The sequence below is a fragment of the Oncorhynchus keta genome, chromosome 1, assembly GCF_023373465.1.
Source record: "Oncorhynchus keta strain PuntledgeMale-10-30-2019 chromosome 1, Oket_V2, whole genome shotgun sequence".
Classification (NCBI taxonomy): Eukaryota; Metazoa; Chordata; class Actinopteri; order Salmoniformes; family Salmonidae; genus Oncorhynchus; species Oncorhynchus keta.
This window is the reverse complement of record NC_068421.1, coordinates 58,300,964-58,327,426: the sequence shown is the minus strand read 5'-3', so window position 1 is coordinate 58,327,426 and position 26,463 is coordinate 58,300,964. Positions and strand designations below refer to the sequence as shown.

At 48.3% G+C, this 26,463-nt stretch overlaps 1 protein-coding gene across 1 annotated transcript in view; it reads left to right on the top strand.

Annotated features, from left to right (window-relative positions):
* LOC118400900 (neurocan core protein-like) overlaps positions 1–26,463 on the top strand; it is a 195,164-nt gene that overhangs the window by 40,006 nt on the left and 128,695 nt on the right. Inside the window, exons 3-8 of the mRNA XM_052529305.1 lie at positions 11,879–12,102; positions 12,409–12,577; positions 21,015–21,189; positions 23,522–23,649; positions 24,253–24,546; positions 25,230–26,102. Of these exons, the coding sequence (XP_052385265.1) occupies positions 11,879–12,102; positions 12,409–12,577; positions 21,015–21,189; positions 23,522–23,649; positions 24,253–24,546; positions 25,230–26,102 (1,863 nt within the window). The remainder of the gene's footprint in view (positions 1–11,878; positions 12,103–12,408; positions 12,578–21,014; positions 21,190–23,521; positions 23,650–24,252; positions 24,547–25,229; positions 26,103–26,463) is intronic.

Sequence of the window (26,463 nt, the reverse complement as noted above, 5' to 3'; positions counted from 1 at the left end):
CTACTCTGCGTCTCACAAAGACAAGGCGATTGGAACCAAAAGTCTCAAGATTGGACTCATCAGACCAAAGGTATTTCTTGGCCCAAGCAAGTCTCTTCTTCTTATTGGTGTCCTTTAATAGTGGTTTCTTTGCAGCAATTCCACCATGAAGCCCTGATTCACGTTGTCTCCTCTGAACAGTTGATGTTGAGATGTGTCTCTTACTTGAACTCTACGAAGCATTTATTTGGGCTGCAATCTGAGGTGCAGTTAACTCCAATGAACTTATCCTTTGCAGCAGAGGTAACTCTGAGTCTTCTTTTACTGTGGCGGTCCTCATGAGAGCCAGTTTCATCATATTGCTTGATGGTTTTTGCAACTGAACTTGAAGAAACTTTTAAAGTTCTTCCAATTTTCTGGATTGACTGACCTTCATGTCTTAAAGTAATGGTGGCTACTTTGAAGGATCTAAAATATAAAATATATTTGGATTTGTTTAACACTTTTTTGGTTACTACATGATTCCATATGTGTTATTTTATAGTTTTGATGACTTCACTATTATTCTACTGTACAATGTAGAAAAGTGGGTGTGTCCAAACGTTTGACCGGTACTGTACATATCGCAACCAGATGCCATGGACCGCTTTCAAGGAGCGGGACACTAATCCAGGCGCTTATAAGAAATCCAGTTACGCCCTCTGACAAACTATCAAACAGGCAAAGCATCAATACTGGACTAAGATCGAATCCTACTACACTGGCTTTGACGCTCATCTGATGTGGCAGGGCTTGCTAACTATCACAGATTACAAAGGGAAATCCAGCCGAGAGCTGCCATGTGACATGAGCCTACCAGACGAGTTAAATGCCTTCTATGCTCGCTTCAAGGCTAGCAACACTCAACCATGTGTGACAGCACCAGCTGTTATGGATGACTGTATGATCACGCTCTCTGTAGCCGATGTGAGAAAGGTTACAAATGGATAACCAGGATCCGTACTCAGAGCATGCTGGCCACCTGGCAAGTGTCTTCACTGACATTTTCAACCTCTTCCTGACCCAGTCTGTTATACCTACATGTTTCAGGCAAACCACGATAGTCCATGTCTCCAATAACGCCAAGGTAACCTGTCTAAATGACTACAGCCCCGTAGCGCTCACATTTGTAGGCTTGAAATGCTGGTCATGACTCACATCAACACCATCATCCCAGAAACCCTGGACCCACTCCAATTCGCATACCGCCCCAACAGATCCACAGATGACGCAATCTCTATTGCACTCATTGACTACAGCTCAGCGTTCAGCACCATAGTGCCCTCCAAGATCATCACTAAGCTAAGGACTCTGGTGCTGAACACCTCCCTCTGCAACTGAATCCTGGACTTCCTGATTGTCGCCCCCAGGTGGTGAGGGTGGGCAACAATACATCTGCCACGCAGGCCCTCAACAAGGGGGCATCTCAGGGGTCTGTGTTCAGTCGCCTTCTGTATTCCCTGTTCACCCACGACTGCATGGCCGCGCACTACTCCAACACCATCATTCAATTTGCAGATGACACAACAACGGTAGGCCTGATCATCGATGATGATGAGACAGTCTTTAGGGAGGAGGTCAGATAGTACGCAAGTATAAACACCATGGGACCACGCAGCCGTCATACCTCTCAGGAAGGAGATGCGTTCTGTCTCCTAGAATATAAGCTGAACTAAATCATTCTCTCTACTATTATTCTGACATTTCACATTCTAAAAATAAAGTGGTGATCCTAACTGAGCTAAGACAGGGAATTTATACTGGGATTAAATGTCAGGAATTGTGAAAAACTGAGTTTAAATGTGTTAAACTGAGTTTTAAGGTAAACTTCCAAATTCAACTGTTATTAGCCTCTTTATGTTTTTTCTTATGTTACTATTTCCTTTTTCATTTAGCAAATATTTGTCTTACTTTTTAACTCTGCATTGTTGGGAATGTGCTCTTAAGTAAGCATTTCAAGGCGAAACACCTGTTGTGTTCGGCACTTGTGACCAATAAAATTTGATTTGAAGTAACGTGGTATTAATTTTAGTAAAATATAATACGTTTTGCTCTGAGACTGTAATGTAAATTCCTGAGTGCTATGCTGTGTGTCAGTGTGTCAGAGCTGTCCTTGCACATTACAGCAAGAGCAGTCATTTGTCAGGACAATTTAGTCCTCTAGCATCATCACTCTGAAAAGTCAGGCAATAGTTTGAAAGGTGCCTGGGTAAGGTCTTTTTCACCCTCTGACTACGTGTCAGTGCGTGTTTCTCTCTCATTCTCCTTGAGAACACTTCGGCAGGTCTGAGATCATGAGCTGTCAGGGAGTAGTCTCTCCCTGCAGAAAACAGATGATCCTGGACCGGTCCTACTCAGAGAGTCTTATCTGGCCAGTGGTCTGCAGGGGCTGGAGTAGCCGTGTACACACACTCACAGATTCCACACGAGTGACCCAGGACAATGGTAAAACCTGCGCACACACACATGTACACACACACACATGTACACACACACACACACACACACACACACACACACACACACACACACACACACACACACACACACACACACACACACACACACACACACACACACACACACACACACACACACACTATCCAGGGTGCAGGGTCTGGAAGGGTCTCCTAGTAGGATTGCATCCAGGGTCCTACCAGGAGGGAGCCTAGAACAAAGCCCCTACGTGCTCCCTCTATGCCCCCTGTACCCGCCTGTCTCCCAGCTCAGTCTGCTGCCATCTGCACGCCATTGTTCTGCCTTATGTCAAGATAAACAGCAGAGCATTGTGAGGCATGAGGAACACTAAGGCTTGTAGGCCTGTGACTCAGCAAGCTACTCCCTCAGCACGAGAGACGTGACTGGAGCAGATTGAGTGTTTTTGTGTGTGTGTACATGCGTTCATGGGTGTAATGGCAGTTATTGTAATTGTAATAGCCTGCATGTTATGTATCCCAAGAAGCCCAGCGGTCACACATAGCATAAGCACAATAAAGTACCCCCCTTGAGTCATATGCCCAATTTCTTACACGCATGAGCCTCTATGTCTGTCGTGTAACAAGATGCATTCTACCCCTCTACTGTGGAGAGGGTATTTTTGAAGACGTCCCTCTTCTGCACCCCCCCCCTTTTCTAACTTCCTCCTTTTCGGGTGAGTGAATATGGAAATTGGTGATGAAGGGAGACAGAGGGAGGCAGGGGAGCAGTGGGCACAGATGGGTGGCTCGCATTAACAGCTCCTCTGGTGAATGTGTTTGTTCGACGGGTCAGAGATGAGGACGGGGGGAACTGGGCCCTGTGCCATTTCAGATAAATGTATCATTACGCCACACAGGGTGCGGGCATTAGTCACGCCAGCAGCCTCCGAGTGGCACTAAACCGACGTGTGGCGGGCTGGGACAGGGATGAGACAGGGCTGGGACAGGGATGAGACAGGGCTGGGACAGGGATGAGACAGGGCTGGGACAGGGATGAGACAGGGCTGGGACAGGGATGAGACAGGGCTGGGACAGGGATGAGACAGGGCTGGGACAGGGATGAGACAGGGCTGGGACAGGGATGAGACAGGGCTGGGACAGGGATGAGACAGGGCTGGGACAGGGATGAGACAGGGCTGGGACAGGGATGAGACAGGGCTGGGACAGGGATGAGACAGGGCTGGGACAGGGATGAGACAGGGCTGGGACAGGGATGAGACAGGGCTGGGACAGGGAAGAGACAGGGCTGGGACAAGGATGAGACAGGGCTGGGACAGGGATGAGACAGGGCTGGGACAGGGATGAGACAGGGCTGGGACAGGGATGAGACAGGGCTGGGACAGGGAAGAGACAGGGCTGGGACAGGGATGAGACAGGGCGGAGACAGGGCTGAGACAGGGCTGGGACAGGGATGAGACAGGGCTGGGACAGGGATGAGACAGGGCTGGGACAGGGATGAGACAGGGCTGGGACAGGGATGAGACAGGGCTGGGACAGGGATGAGACAGGGCTGGGACAGGGATGGGACAGGGATGAGACAGGGCTGGGACAGGGATGAGACAGGGCTGGGACAGGGATGAGACAGGGCTGGGACAGGGATGAGACAGGGCTGGGACAGGGAAGAGACAGGGCTGGGACAGGGATGAGACAGGGCTGGGACAGGGATGAGACAGGGCTGGGACAGGGATGAGACAGGGCTGGGACAGGGATGAGACAGGGCTGGGACAGGGAAGAGACAGGGCTGGGACAGGGATGAGACAGGGCTGGGACAGGGATGAGACAGGGCTGGGACAGGGATGAGACAGGGCTGGGACAGGGATGAGACAGGGCTGGGACAGGGAAGAGACAGGGCTGGGACAGGGATGAGACAGGGCGGAGACAGGGCTGAGACAGGGCTGGGACAGGGATGAGACAGGGCTGGGACAGGGATGAGACAGGGCTGAGACAGGGCTGGGACAGGGACGAGACAGGGCTGAGACAGGGCTGAGACAGGGCTGGGACAGGGACGAGACAGGGCTGAGACAGGGCTGGGACAGGGACGAGACAGGGCTGAGACAGGGCTGAGACAGGGCTGGGACAGGGCTGAGACAGGGCTGGGACAGGGCTGAGACAGGGCTGGGACAGGGATGAGACAGGGCTGAGACAGGGCTGAGACAGGGCTGGGACAGGGATGAGACAGGGCTGAGACAGGGCTGAGACAGGGCTGGGACAGGGATGAGACAGGGCTGAGACAGGGCTGAGACAGGGCTGGGGCAGGGCTCAGACGCAGGCCCCTATCCCCGGTTATGGCTATTATTCATATCTAGAGGTGGGGGAGAGGAGAAGAGGAAGGGGAATGGGTCCCAGAGAGATGATTTTATACGAGAGAGTCCCAGCACGGGAATGTCATTCCAAGCCCATGTGTGGTGCCTGTCTGTGGGAGGCCCGCTGTGCACTCGCTACAGCATACAAACACAAACAAACACACACACACGCACGCACGCACGCACGCACACACACACACACACACACACGCACACACGCACACACGCACACACGCACACACGCACAAACACTAGCTTAATCTACTGTCAGATGGGCAGCTCTGACTGCAGGAGAGATGGCAGGCCAGAGGAGTGGGATGGAGGGATGAAGGAGTGGAGCGGAGGGGAGGGGGTAGAAAAGCTGTGGTTTTCTGTCAAAAAGCTACTCCCCCTTATTCCATTTAGATTACAAATATACAGACCTGCCATGATAGCAGACTACCCCTACACAACAGTAACACGTACACAGAGCTCTGTGTTAGCTACTATAAGTGGAGTGTTTGGCCATTGAAAGAGCAGGTTGACTTAATTGTCATGAATCTTGCCCTGGAAGCAGACTGTGCGATTTCCGCTAGCTGGGACAGCTGCAAAGTTAGAATCGGTAAAAATTAAAAACTTGCTTTTTAGTCAAAATGTAAGGTTAGGCATTAGGGTTAGCATGGGGGTTAAGGTTAGGGCTAGATTTACCATTGCTGTGCCAGTTGGTGACCACTCTGCAAAGCTGCCTCCAGGGCAAGATTCATGACAATAAATTCCAACCTACACTGAAAGACAGAGGATGTGGTTTTCCCTAAAACCCCACCTCCCTGTCTCAGCTTGTGGTGTCTCTGTTGCCATGGTTATCAATAGGGCTGATTTAGGAGGAGTTAGCATCTGCAAGATAACAGCTTCAACATCCCCCTCTCTCTACTCTCTTTAATTTCTCTCTGTATCTCTCCTCTCTCTGTCTCTTCCCTCTCGCTCGCCTCTCTCCTCACTCTCTTGTTCAAATACTTGTCCTTGTATGTATTGTAGATAGATCCAGGCATATATATATATAAAAAGACACAGCCTTCTAATAGAACAGATAAACAGTTTTGTTAGCACATTCTAAATCAGAACTCGCGGCAGCCCCTATCACACAAAGTTCATGGTAAGCAGCATTAGAGAGTTCAAAAGGTAGTCGCGCTCTAACCAAGCCGAGATGCAAAGATGGTATACTTAACTGAATCCATGCTGGAAAGAATACAAAGGTTGACAATGCAAGGTGCTAAAGATAAAACAAAGAATAGCATACGTTTCGGCCTTATGCCTTCATCAGTGCTGGACAAAGGTGTGAGAGCACCGTGTCAACTTTATACACACCGGCCACCTTTCTTTTAAGCCAGAGCGCAAACTCTCATACTGGCCCTCCAGTTACCCCGAGTATAACTTCAGCATCGCTTTCATCCTGACAAACTGCTCTTGAGCAAAATATTCCTGTGATCTCCACACCTGACAGAGGGAGAGAGAGAGAGAGAGAGAGAGAGAGAGAGAGAGAGAGAGAGAGAGAGAGAGAGAGAGAGAGAGAGCGAGCTCAGACAGAAGATGTTTCTTGATTTATGACAACGCAAATACCAGACACATCGCTAGTCAATGCCAATGACACACTTGATCAGCTCAGAGCCAGGTGGCTGGTCTAATAGAAGACAATGGGGCCTTTATCATTGAAAAGCCCATTACAGGTAAGACCGGGCGGAGAGGGAGAGAAAAGAGAGATGTCGGCCATTGTGCACTTATAACTGTGGAAGAACACATTAACAGCCTCTCTCTGCTCGAGGCAGATAAAGGCTTCTTTCTGCCTGCAGTTGATCATTTCCTGCTGCTCAAAAAAAGGATGATGACAAATGTGACCAAGTTGACAATCACATAGGTCAGAAAGTCCTGTTGTGTGATTGAGCACAAGAAGAGAGACATGTTCCTCTCTTCCTGTCTCCCCGCCTCAGGCTCTCGTTCGCTCTTGCTCTTTCTTCACTCAGTGCTCTTTTGCCTCGCCTCTTCCTTCGCAGGTTAGGCAGTCTTTGATTGGGCCTCATTTAGATGAAAAAGTCAAATGAAAAACAGGCGGATTTCCAAACAAAGGAGGGTCTCAATGGGGTTCTGCTTGTAAACATATTGCCATCTAAATGCAGATTTGGTATATCTATTGCGATGGCGGCCACAGCACTTACATTCATTATTTAACCATGTGGGAATAGAGCCATTTTGTATCGTGGGCCTCCGCTTTAAACAGTCATTTGGATTTTTAAGAAGTGTATCTGCAATCGATTTTGTGTCACAAATTGTTGCAGTCGGTGTAGAAAACGAAATGCAATCTGGGAAAGGGAAGAGAAACTGAAAACACATTTGTACAAAGCGAGGTTGACAGAAGGAGAACAGTGGTTACAACTTGACTTAATTCACTGCACATTTGTTTGGGTGCTGTGGGAACACGGCCAACACAATGGTAATGTGGATCACCATACAGCTGCTTGGCCCAAGTGGAAAGTGGAACAGGGTTTGGCAAACACTGCCACGCCTCATGATTATACAGTTGAAGCATTACCGGTGCTTCTCAGCTTAAACATACATTTGGCTGTTTTACATGTCCCCCAGCTACAGGAGAGGTGGCCCAGAAATTGCAGCGTGATAGTCCTTGGGGACTGTGTGTATATGTGTGTATATGTGTGTGTGTGTGTGCAGTAAACACACTGATGAGTACCACATTCCCGTGGGAAGTAGAGAAAAGGGAGGAGAAGAGTGTGTGTGTGTGCCTCCTCAGACCTGCTGACTCACTCCATTGAGCCTGAGAGAACCAGCATACTCCCATCTCTGCCTCTTATGCTGCCAGAGTAGATACTTTCGAGAGAAAATGAGTGTGTGTGCGTTCACATGCATATGTGGGATTTACATTACTCCATTTCCCTTCTATAAATCACACTGTCGCTTCTCGCTTCCTCCTTCCTTTCCTTCCTCCCTTTGCCATCCTCACCATCATGTTCTGAGCAGAGAGCCAACCCCAAACCTCTTTTTACTGTGTTACTCCCCTCTGAGGATATTGGGCTGCTGCTACCAAGTGAGCAAAGTTCAGAAGTTCCACCATTTTCCCTGACAGACTGAAACACATTACATTCTGTACTCAGAGGACGGTCTCATATGTCACACGGAGAAACTGTACCTACCGGAACATTCTGTCTCAGGAACCGAGAATGCCCCGAATGACACTACTGATATGATCAATTGCCTTCAGTGCCACAGAAATCTCTGGAAATTCCTTATAACCTCGTAGACTTCGTAGCATACCGGAAATCAAATCTGTCTCATAGGTGATATGGTTTAAAGCCCCTTCTGCAGCACACAGCCACACAAAGATGCACAGTATAAAACCTGTAGTTCACAAAGTTCTGTTTCCAGCTCGTGTTTGATATTCCCTAGCCCCATTAAACGCCCCTTTTTGAAAAGAGGCGACCATGTTTTCCCTCACAGGTCACAGCTCTTTAGGCAGGTGGAGCATCACTTGAGTGTGCTGAGAGAAAACAGCCTTTTTAAGCACGAATCACCTTTCATGCCGTCGGAGGCAGCGCCAGCGACACGGTTTTACAAATAGATCAGCGAGGTGAGGGAGTCAAACACAGCACCGTGGGCGTCTCGGAGTGTTCAGCATGTCACACACAGACAGATGGAGAGGAGCCCTCTGTGTGTTGATGTTAAGCTCTTCGCCAAGTGGCAGTCAGCCTCTTAGGAAGCCACGGGTAAAGCATATAAAGCATGTAGCAACGAGCGCTGACAGCTATTCACACGTCTCGTCTGCTATTTGTGTGCTCTGGCGTGCTCAAAGACACAATAAACCATCAGACAGAAAATGATATATTCCCACAAAAGCTTGCGCGTGTGTATGAGTAGCATATGTGTATTCAGTGTGCCATGAATAATGAATGAGAGATGAGATGTTCTCAAGCAGGGGTTGGGGCTGAATGCCAGGCCAAGGGTAACCGGTGGGCTACGAGGGGAGGGTACACACATACGCACACCACTCTTATCCATCTTGCATTGGGCATAATTCGATGTGAATTGAAAATGAGGCAACAGAGGCCAAATTGAATTGCCGTCACAGACTGAATGTAATGAAATTGCTAGCTGATGCCGAGCGAAAACATCAAGCCAAGGTTTCAGAAAAGGAAAACGGAAGAAAAATAGATTGTGTCAGAAGAATGAACAGAGGCAAAAATAAAAAGCTTCAGTGGCCGGGAGAGAGAAAAGCATAAAGGCGTGTCTGTGATGATCTCTGGAAGCATCGCTCTTCCAATCAGCTACTTAATTACTGTGGAGAAAAGCCAGGAGAGACACGTTCCACCAGCGGCGCGACGCCACAACCCTGCTCCGCCGCACTTTACATGAATCTCATCAGATGAAATAGAAACGGGGAGCGAGTCGACACTGCAGGTGTAGAGGAAACGAATAGTAATGAAAATAAATCAATACCCTCATTTCCCCGTACTTCCTACCATCAACCACTGCCTTCAGTTCTCTCTCTTTCTTTCCTTCCGTCTCTCATTCATAACAGCGTGACACTAGCAGTCTATGTTTCCCCCCTGCTGCCAGGGCAATCGAGAAAGAAATAAGAGGGTTTTTGTATATGCATTTCTCCCCTGGTTCCACTCAAACGATACAGCCTATCTGACAGATCTCAATGCTATTATTAATTAATGCTCCTATAAGAGAGGTCCCACAGTGAATGTTTTGCTGATTGAACGTTTTTATAATAAGGAGGGCTTTTAAGTCTGGGGGAGAGTGTGTGTGTGCCCGTATTCCCTGCTGGCCTTCCCAGGCACTGGCGGCTGATGTTGTCGATACCTCCACATCCCAACACACTCCCACGTAACCTAATGACTTTGGGCTTGGATTGGTCTCAGGAGGAGCAGGGGAGGGAGGAGGAGTGGAGGGATGGAGGGAGGAGGATTGGAGGGAGGAGGAGTGGAGGGGTGGAGGAGTGGAGGGGTGGAGAGGTGGAGGGAGGAGGAGGGAGGGAGGAGGGTGGAGGGAGGAGGGAGGAGGGAGGAGGAGGGGAGTGGTGGAGGGTGGAGGGAGGAGGAGTGGAGGGAGGAGGGGTGGAGGAGTGGAGTGGTGGAGGAGTTCAGGGGTGGAGGGAGGAGGAGTGAAGGGGTGGAGGGAGGAGGAGTGGAGGGAGGAGGAGTGGAGTGGTGGAGGGTAGAGGGAGGAGGAGTGAAGGGGTGGAGGGAGGAGGAGTGGAGTGGTGGAGGGTGGAGGAGTGAAGGGGTGGAGGGAGGAGGAGTGGAGTGGTGGAGGAGTAAAGGGGTGGAGGGAGGAGGAGTGAAGGGGTGGAGGGTGGAGGGAGGAGGAGTGGAGGGAGGAGGAGTGGAGGGGTGGAGGAGTGGAGGAGTGGAGGGAGGAGGAGTGGAGGAGTGGAGGGAGGAGGAGTGGAGGAGTGGAGGGAGGAGGAGTGAAGGGGTGGAGGGAGGAGGAGTGGAGGGATGGAGGGAGGAGGAGTGAAGGGGTGGAGGAGTGGAGGGATGGAGGGAGGAGGAGGAGTGGAGGGATGGAGGGAGGAGGAGTGAAGGGGTGGAGGAGTGGAGGGATGGAGGGAGGAGGAGTGGAGGGAGGAGGAGTGAAGGGTTGGAGGGAGGAGGAGTGAAGGGGTGGATGGAGGAGGAGTGGAGGGAGGAGTGGAGTAGAGAAAAAAAGCCAGTAGCTTCCAATGTTAACCTCACTTATAATAAGGTGAAAGGTATGAACAGATAGAGATACAGTCTATATCTCTATCCTACGGGACTGTAGAGCAGGGGTCTCCAACGTGTAGATTGCAACTAGCTTAGCGCCCAGCTATGTTTAGCTCGCCAATCAATTCTGAATGTACATGCCTTTTTTGACGTGTTCCATCGCAAGCTGTCATAAACGTAAAGCTCCTGGCTATACAATCCAATCAAAGCAACATTGTCATTATCCCACCCTTGGTTAACCACTGTTGGCTTAAATAGCCAAATGTTACCCAATATCTTCAAAATCATTTCCAGCAATATTGCCCGTCTGTCTTCTTTGTGCCCGCATTTGTTTATCACTTGTATGTAGCTAGTTAGCAATGCTAAGACTTTCCCCCAAAACCTTCTCAACTACATGTTAACTGCAAAGTAGGCTTACCTGGCAGAATTATATCATGATTATTTGTATCAATTGGGAGGTGATGGTTTTGCAAACTCTGTCATGCCATGTTCTGCAGCAGTAGCCCTAACAGCAGAAACATCTCTAGGCCGACCCAGTCTTCTCTTGCTAGATGTGCAATTAAAGGCGAATTACACAACAACAACAAAAATCTAAATGTGTTAGTTTTTATTCCAGACCCTAAAAATGGTCTTCCGGTGTGATTTAAGTATTGACATGGACTCAGAACATAAATATGAATTGTTTTTCTGTGAATAATTGTAATATCGAGAGTAAAAAACTGAATTCAGGAAAATACTAAATATGATTTTTCGGACTCCCCTTAGAGTTCTTTATTAACCATTATTTTACCACTTATATTGACAGAAAACACACATCTTGTACACAAAGGACCAGGGGAAGAGTTGCAGGGTAAAGGAGAAGAGAAGAATGTGCTTATTTGAAGGAGAAAAAACAATAGTATTTCGCGACATAGTTCATTGTCTAAAAGTAGCTCTCGTGCTAGAAAAGGTTGGAGACCCCTGCTGGGACCAATAATCAAGGACCAATAATCAATCAGATAGGATAGAGATCATCCTCTTGTGTTATACTTTACAATTGCAGGACTGATTGAACAAGAGCAACATCCCCCAATAGATACACAGGAATCGATCCCCACCTTTCTCCATGCCAAAGAACATATAATGTGATAGTATTGTATATCAGTGATCCCCTTCCAGCCCAGTACACACCCAGTACACACCTGACCCAGCTGAACCAGGTCTTGACACGTGGATAAAAAAGCAGCTGTATCATGCCGTAGTAGACCTATTATCCATTTCCAGTGTTTTTGTCTGACACTGTATTGTGTCACCTGATTGTGTATCTCTCCTCGTCCTCCTCTTCCTCGTCCTCTCCCCTCCCCAGGCCTGGTGTGGTCAGACCCGGTGGTGAACATGAGGAAGGTGACCCACCAGAGGGTGAGGGAGCAGCTGGCCAACACCGTCCTGCTGCCCTGTGTCTTCACCCTGCGCCCCACCCCTACCCACGAGCCCCCCCGCATCAAGTGGACCAAGGTGTGGGGCCAGAGGGGCGACGATGGTCGGCAGAGGGAACAGTCCATCCTGGTCGCCAAGTACAACGTGGTCAAGGTAAAGATTGACTGAGTGAGAAGAATACAAAATGTTGGTTTTATGTGTATGGAGAGTGTGTTGGCCGTCTATCCAGTACTGTGCAGTACTATATGTACTGCACAATCCTTTCTTCTTTCTATGAAAATAAGATTAAATACATTTCCTCTCACTGTTTTTCTGCTGCCAACTATAGTAATTGGACCAGCAAACATTTAGTGGAATGTCCTTTTTCTTTTTCGTTGCCATCTTTGTTGTGTTTCATTCTGTATGCTTCATTTTGATCTAACTGTGTGTTCATAACTGTAATGTCTTTTCGTGGTTTAGGTTAAGAAGGCATTCCAGGGGCGTGTCACCCTGCCCGGTTACCAGGACAACCGCTACAACGCCAGCCTGGCGCTCAGCGGTCTGCGCTCCAGTGACTCGGGCATGTACCGCTGTGAGGTGGTGGTGGGCATCAACGACGAACAGGACACCGTGCCCCTGGAGGTTACAGGTAATACTGACCCCTGCTACACTCATTACACCTGAGTCGTGTTCAATAGGCTCCAAACAGGAAGTAAACGTGACAAAACAGGGAGGGACAACCTGGACTCGTCCAATAAGAAATGCCCATTTACATTGTCCATTGCAAAACGCTTTAAAGTGTTTTGTCCCTAATGAGCACGACCCTGACTGTAGCTCTAACTGGCATTGCTAATGGAATTATTATATAATTATATAATGTTTACTGTGTGGGAATGTCTGGTCTGGGGAACGTGACAACCTGTGCCAACTGGACCGAGTAATAGATCGTTGACCCTGTCGCTTAGGTCTGTTTCATGCCATGAAAGCAAATAGACCTAATGAGAAAATGAAGTGTTGTTATCTGATGTTACGTTGAGGACTCTGGGCTGTAGTTTATGTTGAACCCACCCACTTCTGTGAGGTCCTGGGGATATTATATGCCATATCAGCTAATAGTAATTACCAAATGAACATTTTTCAGATTTTTCCAGGTCACTTGCTGTTTTTAATAAATGCCTATTAAAGTAATGACTTAAGGGAAGTGGCACTCTGCTCTCTGCATTGGCTTTGCAGTGCTGCTCTGTACTCACCTAGATCTACACAATGCTGTCAGCAGTCAGCTGATCTTCAGCTCCACATTACACCCAGTAGCCTCATTCACTCACCCACATACTGTACACTAGCTCCATGGGCTCCCAGTGCGAATAGCACAGATATAGCACTACGCTATTATTACATGATATAACCACTGCGTGTGTGTGTGTGTGTTCATGTGTGTGTGTGGGAATGTTTACATACAGTGTGTGTGTGTGTGTGTGTGTGTGTGTGTGTGTGTGTGTGTGTGTGTGTGTGTGTGTGTGTGTGTGTGTGTGTGTGTGTGTGTGTGTGTGTGTGTGCGCGCGCGTGCGTGCGTGCGTGCGTGCGTGCGTGTGTGTGTGTGACAGTGGCTCTCTCTCAATGATTATGACATCAAGCAGTGTGTTTTTTCCCCATCGACTACTCCTCTCTCTCTCTATTCTCTCCATGATATCACTTCATTGCTCCTGTAGATACCCCTGGCTCGGTGCTCAGGAATCCCTGTCCCCACTCCCAGCCAATCGATTAGCCATAAAACCCCCTTCAGAAAGAGAAACCCATTACTGGTTGGTCCGTCTAAGGGCGCACCAGACATTCTCCCGGGCTTAGCGTTAATTACAAGTCACGTTACATTGCAGAGCCCTCAATACTATCGCCTGCAAGTGTTTAATATAGAGAGAGAGATGTTTTGTACACAGAGTATACAAAAATATAGAGAGAGAAATGTTTTGTACACAGAGTATACAAAACATTAAGGACACCTTCTCTTTCCATGACATAGAGTGACCAGGTGAATCCAGGTGAAAGGTGTGATCCCTTATTGATGACACTTGTGAAATCCACTTCAATCATTGTAGATGAAAGGGAGGAGACAGGTTAAAGAAGGATTTTTAAACCTTGAGGCAACTGAGCCGTGTGTATCTGTGCCATAGAGAAGGTTAATGGACAAGACAAAAGATTTAAGTGAACGGGGTATGGTAGTAGGTGCCAGGCACACCGGTTTGTGTCAAGAACTGCAACGCTGCTGGGTTTTTCACGCTCAACAGTTTCCCGTGTGTATCAAGAATGGGCCATCACCAAAAGGACATCAAGCCAACTTGACCCAGCTGTGGGAAGCGTTGGAGTCAACATCCCTGTGGAACGCTTTCAACTCATTGTAGAGTCCATGCCCAACAAATTGAGGCTGTTCTGAGGGCAAAGGGGGGAGGGGGGAAAGGGTGCAACTCAATGTTAGTGTCACGCTTGTATAAAGGATTTTGGAGACAGGCGCAGAAATACACAATAAATAAAAAAAACACATATACAAAAACACTGGGCTGTACCCAAACAAAAGAGCGAGGGTAAACCTCGTTGAACGACACGGGACGATGCCCATAATACACAATATATAAAGTACGCAGCATAACAGCTGCACCAATGCATAGGTACTCACACCACCAACGGACATGGGAACAATAATCGACAAGACAATGGTGAACGAAGGGCACACTTATACAATTACTAATCAATGGGAATAGGGGCCAGGTATGCGTAATGAAAGTTCCGGGGGGATCCGTGACGATTAGGAAGGTGTCCTTAATGTTTTGTACACTCAGTGTAATAATTAGCAAGGTATTGATCCTGCCCGGCCATATCAATATCATATTAATTCTGGACAGACGGGATTGGCTTGTTTGTGTGTGTTCTAAACCCTGGTTAGGTTCTCTCTCTGTCCATTCGGACCATATTGCATGGTCAATTGTCTGTCTCTCCAATTAGAGCCCAGACATTGATCCTCGCTGTCAGCGACAGTCATGAGATACAGTATGTCAGGTTTAAGTGGTGATCCACAAATAGACATATCTACACACAGGTGATAATCTCTGCATTGTAGGTCTATTAGCCTGGTGGGTAGGAGCGTTGGGCCAGTAGCCCGCCACACCTCTATGATTCAGAGGGGTTGAGTTAAATGCAGAAGACACATTTCAGTTGAATGCATTCAGTTGTACAACGTTCTGCCCCTGAACAGGCAGTTAACCCACTGTTCCTAGGCCGTCATTGAAAATAAGAATTTGTTCTTAACTGACTTGCCTAGTTAAATAAAGGTTAAAAAAACTGACTAGGCATGCCCCTTTCAGATTTTCCGCACAGGCAGGACTGTATTAGTGTTGCATACTGTGTTTCAACAAGGGCATCACTCAATTATCTACAGCTTTCTCAGTATCTGTGCTCTCCTGTTATCTTCAGAGACTGGAGCAGAACGGTGTGCTCAGAGCATGTGCAGACCAGCTGGCTGGAGTGTTTATGGACTTATTCAATCTCTTCCTATCCCAGGCTATTGGCCCCACATGCTTTAAGATGTCCACAATTGTTCCTGTACCCAAGAAAGTACAGGCAGGAGGTGAGAGCCCTAGTGGCGTAGTGCCAGGAAAATAACCTTACCCAATGTCAACAAAATGGATGGAGCTGATGGTGGACTTCAGGAAACAGCAGAGAGAGCACACCCCATCCACATCGACAGGGCAGCAGTAGAGGGGGTGAAAAGCTTCAGGTTCCTCGACGTGCACATCACTGACAACCTGAAATGGTCCATCCACACAGACAGGGTGGTGAAGAAGGCACAACAGCAACATCGCCTCTTCAACCTCAGGAGGATAAAACATGTTGGCTTGGCCCCTAAGACCCTCGCAAACTTCTACAGACGCACCAGTGGGAGCATCCTGTCTGCTGTATCAACACCTGGTAGGGCAATTGCACCGTCCGCAACTGCAGGGCTCTCCAGAGGGTGGCGCGTTAGCCCAACGCATCATCGGGGGCACATTGCCTGCCCTCCAGGCCAAGAAGATCATCAAGGACCTCAGCAACCCGAGCCACGGCCTGTTCACCCAGCTACCATCTGGAGGGAGAAGACAGTACAGGTGCGTCAAAGATGGAAAACAGCTTCTAACTCTAGGCCATCAGATTGTTAAATAGTCACCCTCTGAATGGCACACATACACAATCCATGTCTCAATTGTCTTGTCTTAAAAATCCTTCTTTAACCTGTCTCCTCCCCTTCATCTACACTGACTGACGTGACATCAATAAGGGATCATAGCTTTCACCTGGATTCACCTATGCCGGCTCGGTCCTCCCCTCCCGCTCCGTGGCTCGACGACTCATTGCGAGCTCACAGAACAGGGCTCCGGGCAGCCGAGCGGAAATGGTGGAAAACTCGCCTCCCTGCGGACCTGGCATCCTTTCGCTCCCTCCTCTCTACATTTTCCTCCTCTGTCTCTGCTGCTAAAGCCACTTTCTACCACTCTAAATTCCAAGCATCTGCCTCTAACCCTAGGAAGCTCTTTGCCACCTTCTCCTCCCTCCTGAATCCCCCCCCCTCCCCCTCCTCCCTCTCTGCAGATGACTTCGTCAACCATTTTGAAAAGAAGGTCGACGACATCCGATCCTCGTTTGCTAAGTCAAACGACACCGCTGGTTCTGCTCACACTGCCCTACCCTGTGCTCTGACCTCTTTCTCCCTCTCTCTCCAGATGAAATCTCGCGTCTTGTGACGGCCGGCCGCCCAACAACCTGCCCGCTCGACCCTATCCCCTCCTCTCTTCTCCAGACCATTTCCGGAGACCTTCTCCCTTACCTCACCTCGCTCATCAACTCATCCCTGACCGCTGGCTACGTCCCTTCCGTCTTCAAGAGAGCGAGAGTTGCACCCCTTCTGAAAAAACCTACACTCGATCCCTCCGATGTCAACAACTACAGACCAGTATCCCTTCTTTCTTTTCTCTCCAAAACTCTTGAACGTGCCGTCCTTGGCCAGCTCTCCCGCTATCTCTCTCAGAATGACCTTCTTGATCCAAATCAGTCAGGTTTCAAGACTAGTCATTCAACTGAGACTGCTCTTCTCTGTATCACGGAGGCGCTCCGCACTGCTAAAGCTAACTCTCTCTCCTCTGCTCTCATCCTTCTAGACCTATCGGCTGCCTTCGATACTGTGAACCATCAGATCCTCCTCTCCCACCCTCTCCGAGTTGGGCATCTCCGGCGCGGCCCACGCTTGGATTGCGTCCTACCTGACAGGTCGCTCCTACCAGGTGGCGTGGCGAGAATCTGTCTCCTCACCACGCGCTCTCACCACTGGTGTCCCCCAGGGCTCTGTTCTAGGCCCTCTCCTATTCTCGCTATACACCAAGTCACTTGGCTCTGTCATAACCTCACATGGTCTCTCCTATCATTGCTATGCAGACGACACACAATTAATCTTCTCCTTTCCCCCTTCTGATGACCAGGTGGCGAATCGCATCTCTGCATGTCTAGCAGACATATCAGTGTGGATGACGGATCACCACCTCAAGCTGAACCTCGGCAAGACGGAGCTGCTCTTCCTCCCGGGGAAGGACTGCCCATTCCATGATCTCGCCATCACGGTTGACAACTCCATTGTGTCCTCCTCCCAGAGCGCTAAGAACCTTGGCGTGATCCTGGACAACACCCTGTCGTTCTCAACTAACATCAAGGCGGTGTCCCGTTCCTGTAGGTTCATGCTCTACAACATCCGCAGAGTACGACCCTGCCTCACACAGGAAGCGGCGCAGGTCCTAATCCAGGCACTTGTCATCTCCCGTCTGGATTACTGCAACTCGCTGTTGGCTGGGCTCCTGCCTGTGCCATTAAACCCCTACAACTCATCCAGAACGCCGCAGCCCGTCTGGTGTTCAACCTTCCCAAGTTCTCTCACGTCACCCCGCTCCTCCGCTCTCTCCACTGGCTTCCAGTTGAAGCTCGCATCCGCTACAAGACCATGGTGCTTGCCTACGGAGCTGTGAGGGGAACGGCACCTCAGTACCTCCAGGCTCTGATCAGGCCCTACACCCAAACAAGGGCACTGCGTTCATCCACCTCTGGCCTGCTCGCCTCCCTACCACTGAGGAAGTACAGTTCCCGCTCAGCCCAGTCAAAACTGTTCGCTGCTCTGGCCCCCAATGGTGGAACAAACTCCCTCACGACGCCAGGACAGCGGAGTCAATCACCACCTTCCGGAGACACCTGAAACCCCACCTCTTTAAGGAATACCTAGGATAGGATAAAGTAATCCTTCTCAACCCCCCTTAAAAGATTCAGATGCACTATTGTAAAGTGGCTGTTCCACTGGATGTCATAAGGTGAATGCACCAATTTGTAAGTCGCTCTGGATAAGAGCGTCTGCTAAATGACTTAAATGTAAATGTAAATGTATGTTCTCAATGTTGTGTATACTCAACATATTTGAGTCAACTGGAGGTGTACCTGTGGATGTATTTCAAGGCCTACCTTCAAACTCAGTGCCCTTTTGCTTGACATCATGGGAAAATCAAAAGAAATCAGCCCCCTAAAAAAATTGTAGACCTCCACAAGTCTGGTTTATCCTTGGGAGCAATTTCCAAATGCCTGAAGGTACCACCTTCATCTGTACAAACAATAGTACGCAAGTATAAACACCATGGGACCACGCAGCTGTCATACCGCTCAGGAAGGAGACGCGTTCTGTCTTCTAGAGATGAGCGTACTTTGGTGCAAAAAACAACAGCAAAGGACCTTGTGAAGATGCTGGACGAAACAGGTACAAAAGTATCTATATCCACAGTAAAACAAATCCTATATCGACATAACCTGAAAGGCCGCTCAGCAAGGAAAAGCCACTGCTCCAAAACCACCATAAAAGATCCAGACTACGGTTTGCAACTGCACATGGAGACAAAGATCGTACATTTTGGAGAAATGTCCTCCGGTCTTATGAAACAAAAATAGAACTGTTTGGCCATAATGACCATCGTTATGTTTGGAGGATAAAAGGAGAGGCTTGCAAGTCGAAGAACACCATCCCAACTGTGAAGCACGGGGGTGGCAGCATCATGTTGTGGGGGTGCTTTGCTGCAGGAGGGACTGGTGCACTTCACAAAATAGATGGCATCATGAGGATGGAAAATGATGTGGATATATTGAAGCAACATCTCAAGACGTCAGTCAGGAAGTTAAAGCTTGGTCATAAATGGGTCTTCCAAATGGACAATGACCCCAAGCATACTTCCAAATTTGTGGCAAAATGGCTTAAGGACAACAAAGTCAAGGTATCGGAGTGGCCATCACAAAGCCCTGTCTTAAATCCTATAGAAATGTTGAAAAAACATGTGCGAGCAAGGAGGCCTGCAAACCTGATTCAATCACAACAGCTCTGTCAGGAAGAATGGGCCAAAATTCACCCAACTTATTGTGGGATGCTTGCGGAAGGCTAACCGAAACATTTGACCCAAGTTAAACAATTTAAAGGCAATGCTACCAAGTAAACTTCTGGCCCACTGGGAATGTGATGAAAGAAATACAAGCTGAACTAAATCATTCTCTCTACAATTATTCTGACATGACACATTCTTAAAATAAAGTGGTGATCTTAACTGACCTAAGACACGCAATGTTTACTAGGATTAAATGTCAGGAATTGTGAGTTTAACTGAGTTTAAATGTATTTGGCTAAGGTGTATGTACATTTCCAACTTCAACTGTATGTGTATACACTTTCCGGACTCTGGCATTGCTCATTCTGCTATTTTTTTATTTATGTGTATTGTTTTTTATTGTTAGGTTTTACTGCACTGTTGGAGCTAGAAACATTTTGCTGCACGTGCGATAACATTTGCAAAATATGCGTACGCGACAGTGGCGGTCAGTGCCACTTAAGAGGAGGGAGGATGATAGTGTAGTTTTATCTAAAATGTATAACTTTTTAAATGTTTGGATGGATGGTCCTCCCCTTCCTCCTCTGAGGAGCCTCCACTGGTACGTGACCAACAACATTTGATTTGCATGTCTTATGGCTTGGTGGAAATAGAGAGTGTGTGGTAGTTGTGGGAAATGTGATCCCCCCCTGGTGCTCATCAGAAACCTATTTGTCTCCCGAACGTCAGAACGGAAGCAGATAGCATCTCTGTGTTTGGCCTGGCTCCGAGCCTCAGAGGGAAGGAGCCCTAGACAGAGACCCTGGGAGAAGAGAAATGAAAAGCCAGGGAGTGTACAGTACAGCATTATATGGAAACAGGATGGAGAGCTGTAGCTGTGTGGGTGTGTGTGAGTGTGTGCTTTAACGCGTATAAATGTGGGTGTGTCTGTCATACCACAGGGATACCGGCTCATTTCTGAGGCTAGCCTGCAGCATGATTGCTCAAATTGGCCCCGCGCCCCGAGGAGTTTCTGTCATTATGCTGCACAAAGCATCAGAAGATAAAGGAACCCATGTTTGGAGCTGTATCCCAGCCTCCCTGTCTACAGGCTTTCATGTAGTGGGCTCCGCTGGGGTTTGATGTGTGAATTTCAGGCCGAGGTGGCCCCACATGCGGGGGAGGTTAGTGATGCTAGCTTGGTGGGGAAATATGAGATGGACACTTCAAAAGCAATTCCCTTCCCATTTCTCGGCACAGTGGAGAGGAATCCTGGCCATTCGCAGGTCAGGGAATGAGCGCATGGGACTCATCTCTCATTCCTTTGTTTCCTCATTCTCTATCTATCTCTCTTTTACTATCTCTCTCAAATCACTGTTACTTTTTTGGATATGATAAGAAGATATGTTATTGCTGTGGACTGTAAGCTAAAGCAGTAAAGCAAACATGGTTGCTTGTTTGTCATCCACTGTATCCAAGGACAAGATCTCTCCCCTAAAGATAAGCCAGTCTGATGCAAATGAACTTTGAGCTGTTTTTCAACTTCCTGTGCAGATACAGATATTTTGAAGTACATGGTAATGCAGGTTTCGAGCCGCGTGTCTGTGCGCGTACAAGCGTGTGTCCATGTCTCCATATTATCCCGGCGTTACCCTACGTGTTTTCACCTCTGCATCATCTCCTCAGGTGTGTTGTTCCACTACCGTGCCCCCCACGACCGCTACGCCCTGTCCTTTCCCGACGCCCAGCGGGTGTGTCTGGAGAACTCGGCTGTCATCGCCACGCCTGCTCAGCTCCAGGCCACCTTTGCCGACGGGTATGACAACTGTGATGCCGGCTGGCTCTCTGACCAGAGCGTGAGGTAAGGGCAAAAACGACCGGGCATGAAGCTTGACACAGCAAAACACACCACAGCATGGCCACTATCCTTATAGACAGGCACGTGCACAGATAGGGCTCTACCTGTGCAGAGCACATGCCCTTTTTTGTCCTTACAGTCTCCAAACTGCTCAATTGGGTGGTGGTATAATTTCCCGCCCCAAAAAGTATATAAATGGTTTGTCATAGCTCGGAACAGAGATTGTGTGCGCCCGGTATCCAAACATGGATTGAGAGATGTGGTCACTGGTCGAGTGTGTGTAGCTAGCTACCTAGTGTAATGAAACAGACAGGGAGCAGGTCTCGAACCCTCAACCTTCTAGCCCGAAGTCCAGTGCACTATCAAACGTGCCCCAACAGCATGCTCAAGTGGCAGAGTCGATATCCGCGTTTATAAACCCAGGGTTGTTATATTAGTTTAAACATCAAAACAAATGCCACAACAGCATTTAGCGTAGCACCCCCTAATATTGGCACATTCAACAGCTTTTAAGAAATATATTACCTTCAACCTTGTTATCTTGTGATCAAGCCATCAATGTTTTGGGATTATTTGGTGTCTTAAAAATATTAGCTAACAGGTTAGCAATTGGCATGTTGGACATATCAGTGGAAATATTAATACTATCAGGGGTTTAGCAAAAAAAAATGCAAATCTGTCGCATATTATCGGCATACGGTTCCCATTATGTTCATTTACTAGATATATCCGTATCATTTTTTGCAAAAAAAAGGAGACCCCCAACCTCGTATCCGAAGTGCTTACTAGGGGAAAGGGGGATACCTAGTCAGTTGTACAACTGCTTGCATTCAACTGAAATGTGTCTTCCGCATTTAACCCTCTGAATCAGAGAGGTGCGGGGGGGCTGCCTTAATCAACGGCGCACAGGGAACAGTGGGTTAACTGCCTTGCTAAGGGGCAGAATGACAGATTTTTACCTTGTCATCTCAGGGATTCAATCCAGCAACCTTTCAGTTACTAGCCCAACGCTCTAACCACCAGGCTAGATAGTTGACTAACATTAGTTGGCCAGCCTTCTGGTTAAAAAAATATATACTTGCCTGAAATCCGTTAGCTATATTTCAGTGGTAAAAAGTTGGATATTAAATGATGTGTGGTCTGTCGCGCAGTCGAATTTAATCGGTGGTCAGGTAGCTACGAGGGTATCTTTAGTCGCAAAACTTAACGTCATTTTCCAGTCCATTTAAATGTTGAGCTCGAGAGGATTTAATCCTTTAACTGCAAGAGACTGTCCGATGTGGGGAGAAGATTTGCTAGCATTGTATAAATTGTTTACTTTTGATACTTATCTGCTGCAACAATGCAAAGCAATATCTCTGACGAGTAAGTGTCTTTATGAAGAGTGGCAAAGTATATGTTTACTTCAGACTAACAAAAGATTTACAAGGCTTTGATAGGCAACTCGCTTTCATAAAATTTCTCTGTGGCCCAAATAAGGAACCAAGGAATGAAATGACTTTCAGAAAGTAAGGTATGCAAAGTTTTTTGACCCCAGTGGTCCCCTCATGAACTTCTGAATCTCTCATATCAAATGATGTAATTGCTTGTTTACATTTCAGAGGCTAGCTCTGTCATTCCTCATTACACTCCGCCATTTTAGCCAGAACTATCCCTCAACTACCTTTCATGTTGATGTTTGTGTTTCAGCTTGCCGCCTCCCATTATGTCTGTTGATGACGGATAGTCAGTGTGTGTGCGCGTGTGTAGGACAGTTAACATCCGTGTGGATATTTTGACACATCTCTATCTCAAACGTCTTCCCAATAATTGCACTGGAGATGCAGCTTGCATATTTCTCCTCGACAGCTTTCCCTGAGAGCTGCATCCTGTCCTCTCCTCTCCTCCCCACCTGGGACACATATAATTGGTCCATCTCCAGAGCTACTTGGCTACACATCAATGAGGAGGCAAACGTGCAATTAATAATGTAAAAATAGAGACATCAGCTACCAGGATGGAAGGCTGAGATAAGAGATTTAGCCATAACATTGTCTGACGAAAACTGTTGCAAACCGAGCACATGCATGATTGCAGCTACTGAGTGTGTAATAAGCCTTCCTTCCTTCCTTCCTTCCTGTTGTCCTCCATAAACCCCTGTATGCCTGTATACATAATCTCTTAATCAGCATTTAGCCCGTACCCTCATTGCTGTTTGAATCAATGTACTTCAGAGTAATTGCACAGTCGGAGCCCGGATATAGATTGCTTTTCGCCCCCCAGCCGAGAGGTTTCTGGAGAAATTCCTGATTTTCTTTGGCTCCCCTCCTTCCTCTACCCCTGCCTCTCTCCTCAGGTACCCTATCCAGTCTCCCAGGCCTGGTTGCTATGGCGACAGGCAGGACTCACCTGGAGTGCGCAACTACGGCAATCGGGCCCCTGACGAGCTGTTTGATGTCTACTGCTTTTCCAAGCAACTGCAAGGTAGGAGGGAGGCGTCAATTAGATTTTAGTCATGCAAGGGCCTGCAAATCCCCAGATGCCCCAGGAGCTACGAGGCTGGAACCGCCTGACTCATTTTGAGCTGTAGCTGGGTGGTGAGTTATACTGCCGTGGCCAGGATCAGAGGAAACTTCTACAGAAGGATTGAGTCCTATTCACAGCAGGTGCCTTTAAAATAGCACTTGGGAACCTGGGTAATTTGTTACTGTGCAGAGCCAAACCGTTCAGTTAATAGTGATACTGTAGCAGGAAGTAGGTCATTTTCAGAGAGTGTCATTATTGACACCTTGCATATGACTGGGCTATCTAGCTGGAAAGGATGGGTGTCCAGTGGTTCTGAGTATTCTATGGTTCTTACTCTGGGTCGTTGGTTTATTGACCTGTTCAATCTTGTCTATAATCACTTCTCATATTACATTCCACACCACTCTATTCATCTCATAATTTATTGTAATTATATCGCCCCTTCTTCTTCATATGGTACTCCCATCCCCCCCGTTGCTCCTGTACCTCCCAAACCTCTCTCTTCCCCCAATACTACCTCATTTTTACCTCCGTTTCTCCATCTCCACCCTCCTCTCCCAGGTGAGGTGTTCCACTTGTCTGTACCAGAGAAGCTGAGCCTGGCCACAGCCTCTACCCACTGCCACGCTCTAAATGCTCAGCTGGCCACGGCAGGGCAGCTCTACCTAGCTTGGCAGGCCGGCCTGGACCAGTGTGACCCAGGCTGGCTGGCTGACGGCAGCGTGCGCTACCCCATAAACCTTCCCCGGCGCAACTGTGGCGGGGATGATCCGGGGGTGCGCACTGTCTACCACAACCCCAACCGCACCGGTTTCCCAGTAACCACCACCCGCTTCGACGCCTACTGCTACCGAGGTAATGGCAGGGTCGCCATCACCATGGCAACCGTCCTGTTTAATTCCCGTTAATTAGTGCGTGTTGTTTGTCTCATGCATGAATTAATACAGAGGGGATTCAGTGGCATTTTGGTCCCTTCTGGGATCTGAAATCTTCTACTGTAGCAACCAGCCAGTGTCTGGTATCAGCTTCTGCAAGCTTTCAACACAGACTTAGAGACCCAGCAGAGTTCTGTACACTGGCTGTAGCCTCAATGTCCTTGCAGTGTCATTCTAGAGTGTTTATAATGTTACTGGACCACTGGTGATTTGTCTAACTTAGTTTCAAGTTCACTTTGGAACGATTGTACACTCCTGTGTGCTGTGTGCTTGGATTTGATTGTGTTTGTGCAGTGTGTGGTCTGCATTACCTCCTCGGCGTGTCATGGAGGATGATTGACAGGGACTAAATTGATTACAGACGTAATGAAGTCTTATCTTAGACTTTTCCCTAAAAGAAAGTAACCCAAAGAGAGAGGAAGAACATGTCTATATGTATTATTTATACTTTATTATTGAAACAAAACCAAAAACAGAGGTCATCAACATATAAGAATATGGACGATTCACAGCTTATTGCAAAGGTTATTATTTAAAGCCCATGCCTTATTGCCAGGAAAGCAAATAAGAATGCTAATATATATATTTTTTATATAATTCCAGAACGTGATGCAGGAGTCCAGGCAGCCCAGCCAGGGTTCCTCCAATACAGAGAGCCAGAGAACAACTCATCAGACACTGAGCCCCAGCGCTCTGACCCCTTCCCCAAACCCTCCACCTGGACTGGCATCGTGGACCTGGACAAGGAGGGAATCAGCTCCATCGCTAGAGGCAACGAGTCCTCTGAGATCTCAGAGGAGCACGTGGTAATCCACCTCCAGCCAGGGGAGGGTACCCAGCGCTGGGGAGAGGAGAACCAGGAGACCCAGGACCGATCCAAAACTGGAGCCCCTCAGGATGCCTCCTCCAGCCCTAAGACCAAGACCAGTACCCTGAGTCTGTCTGCCCTGGAGAGTCTGGAGACCCACGGAGGTTCTGCCCAGGAGGAGGTGGAGGGTGAGGGGGAAGTGGAGGGGCGTTTCGGGTCGTCCGACTCCCCTCTTTCCTCCCAGACCTCTCCAATGCTCCAGGCTCAGACTGCCAATAGCGTTCTCCACAGCTTCGTCAACAACCTGATGAAGCCCTTCAAGTATTGGACAGGCTCTGTGGAGACCGACACGGAGGCCCCTCCCCCAGCCACACCTGCCTCACTGCCCGAGGGGACATTAGCTGTGGCAGACCAGGAACCCCCAGGGTCGGCTAAGGTCAACCCCACCGAAGGGAGGCCCAATCTTGGCAGCACTGACAGCGGCGTCATGGAGCATCGGAGCGGAGGCTCCTCGCTCAAGACATCCACCGGTGGGCTCACCAGCTCAGAGGAGGGTCTGACTGAGCAGGAGAAAGAGGTGGTCCCATTTGGCCCTGTGATCCTGTACACACAACCAGGGAGGGATCCAAGCACATCCCTAACCAACCCTTCAGCCACCTCCTCTAATGGTAAGAGCCACCTGCAATCCATTCATCAGAGAGGCTGTGTGGCTTGTCTGAGTACACCCTGTCTCTTTATAATGTAGTTCATTACATTTTCTCTCTAAAAGTCATTTTCTTTTTTCGTTCCTATTTCCGAGGCATATTTCCGGCCTCAGTATTTTCTTCCAAATCAATGGCTTGTGTGAAATTGAAAATGCGCTGTTTACGAAGGCAGTACATTGAAAATATGGTTTCTATGGATCGCCAGCTATGGTGAGGTTTATTTCATACTGTTAGACACTGTCTCGGGACAATATTTATGGGAGAAACATTCAGCCACTTTGTGGAGGACAATGGAAGTAGAATAGGAAAATTATTCCAAAATGAT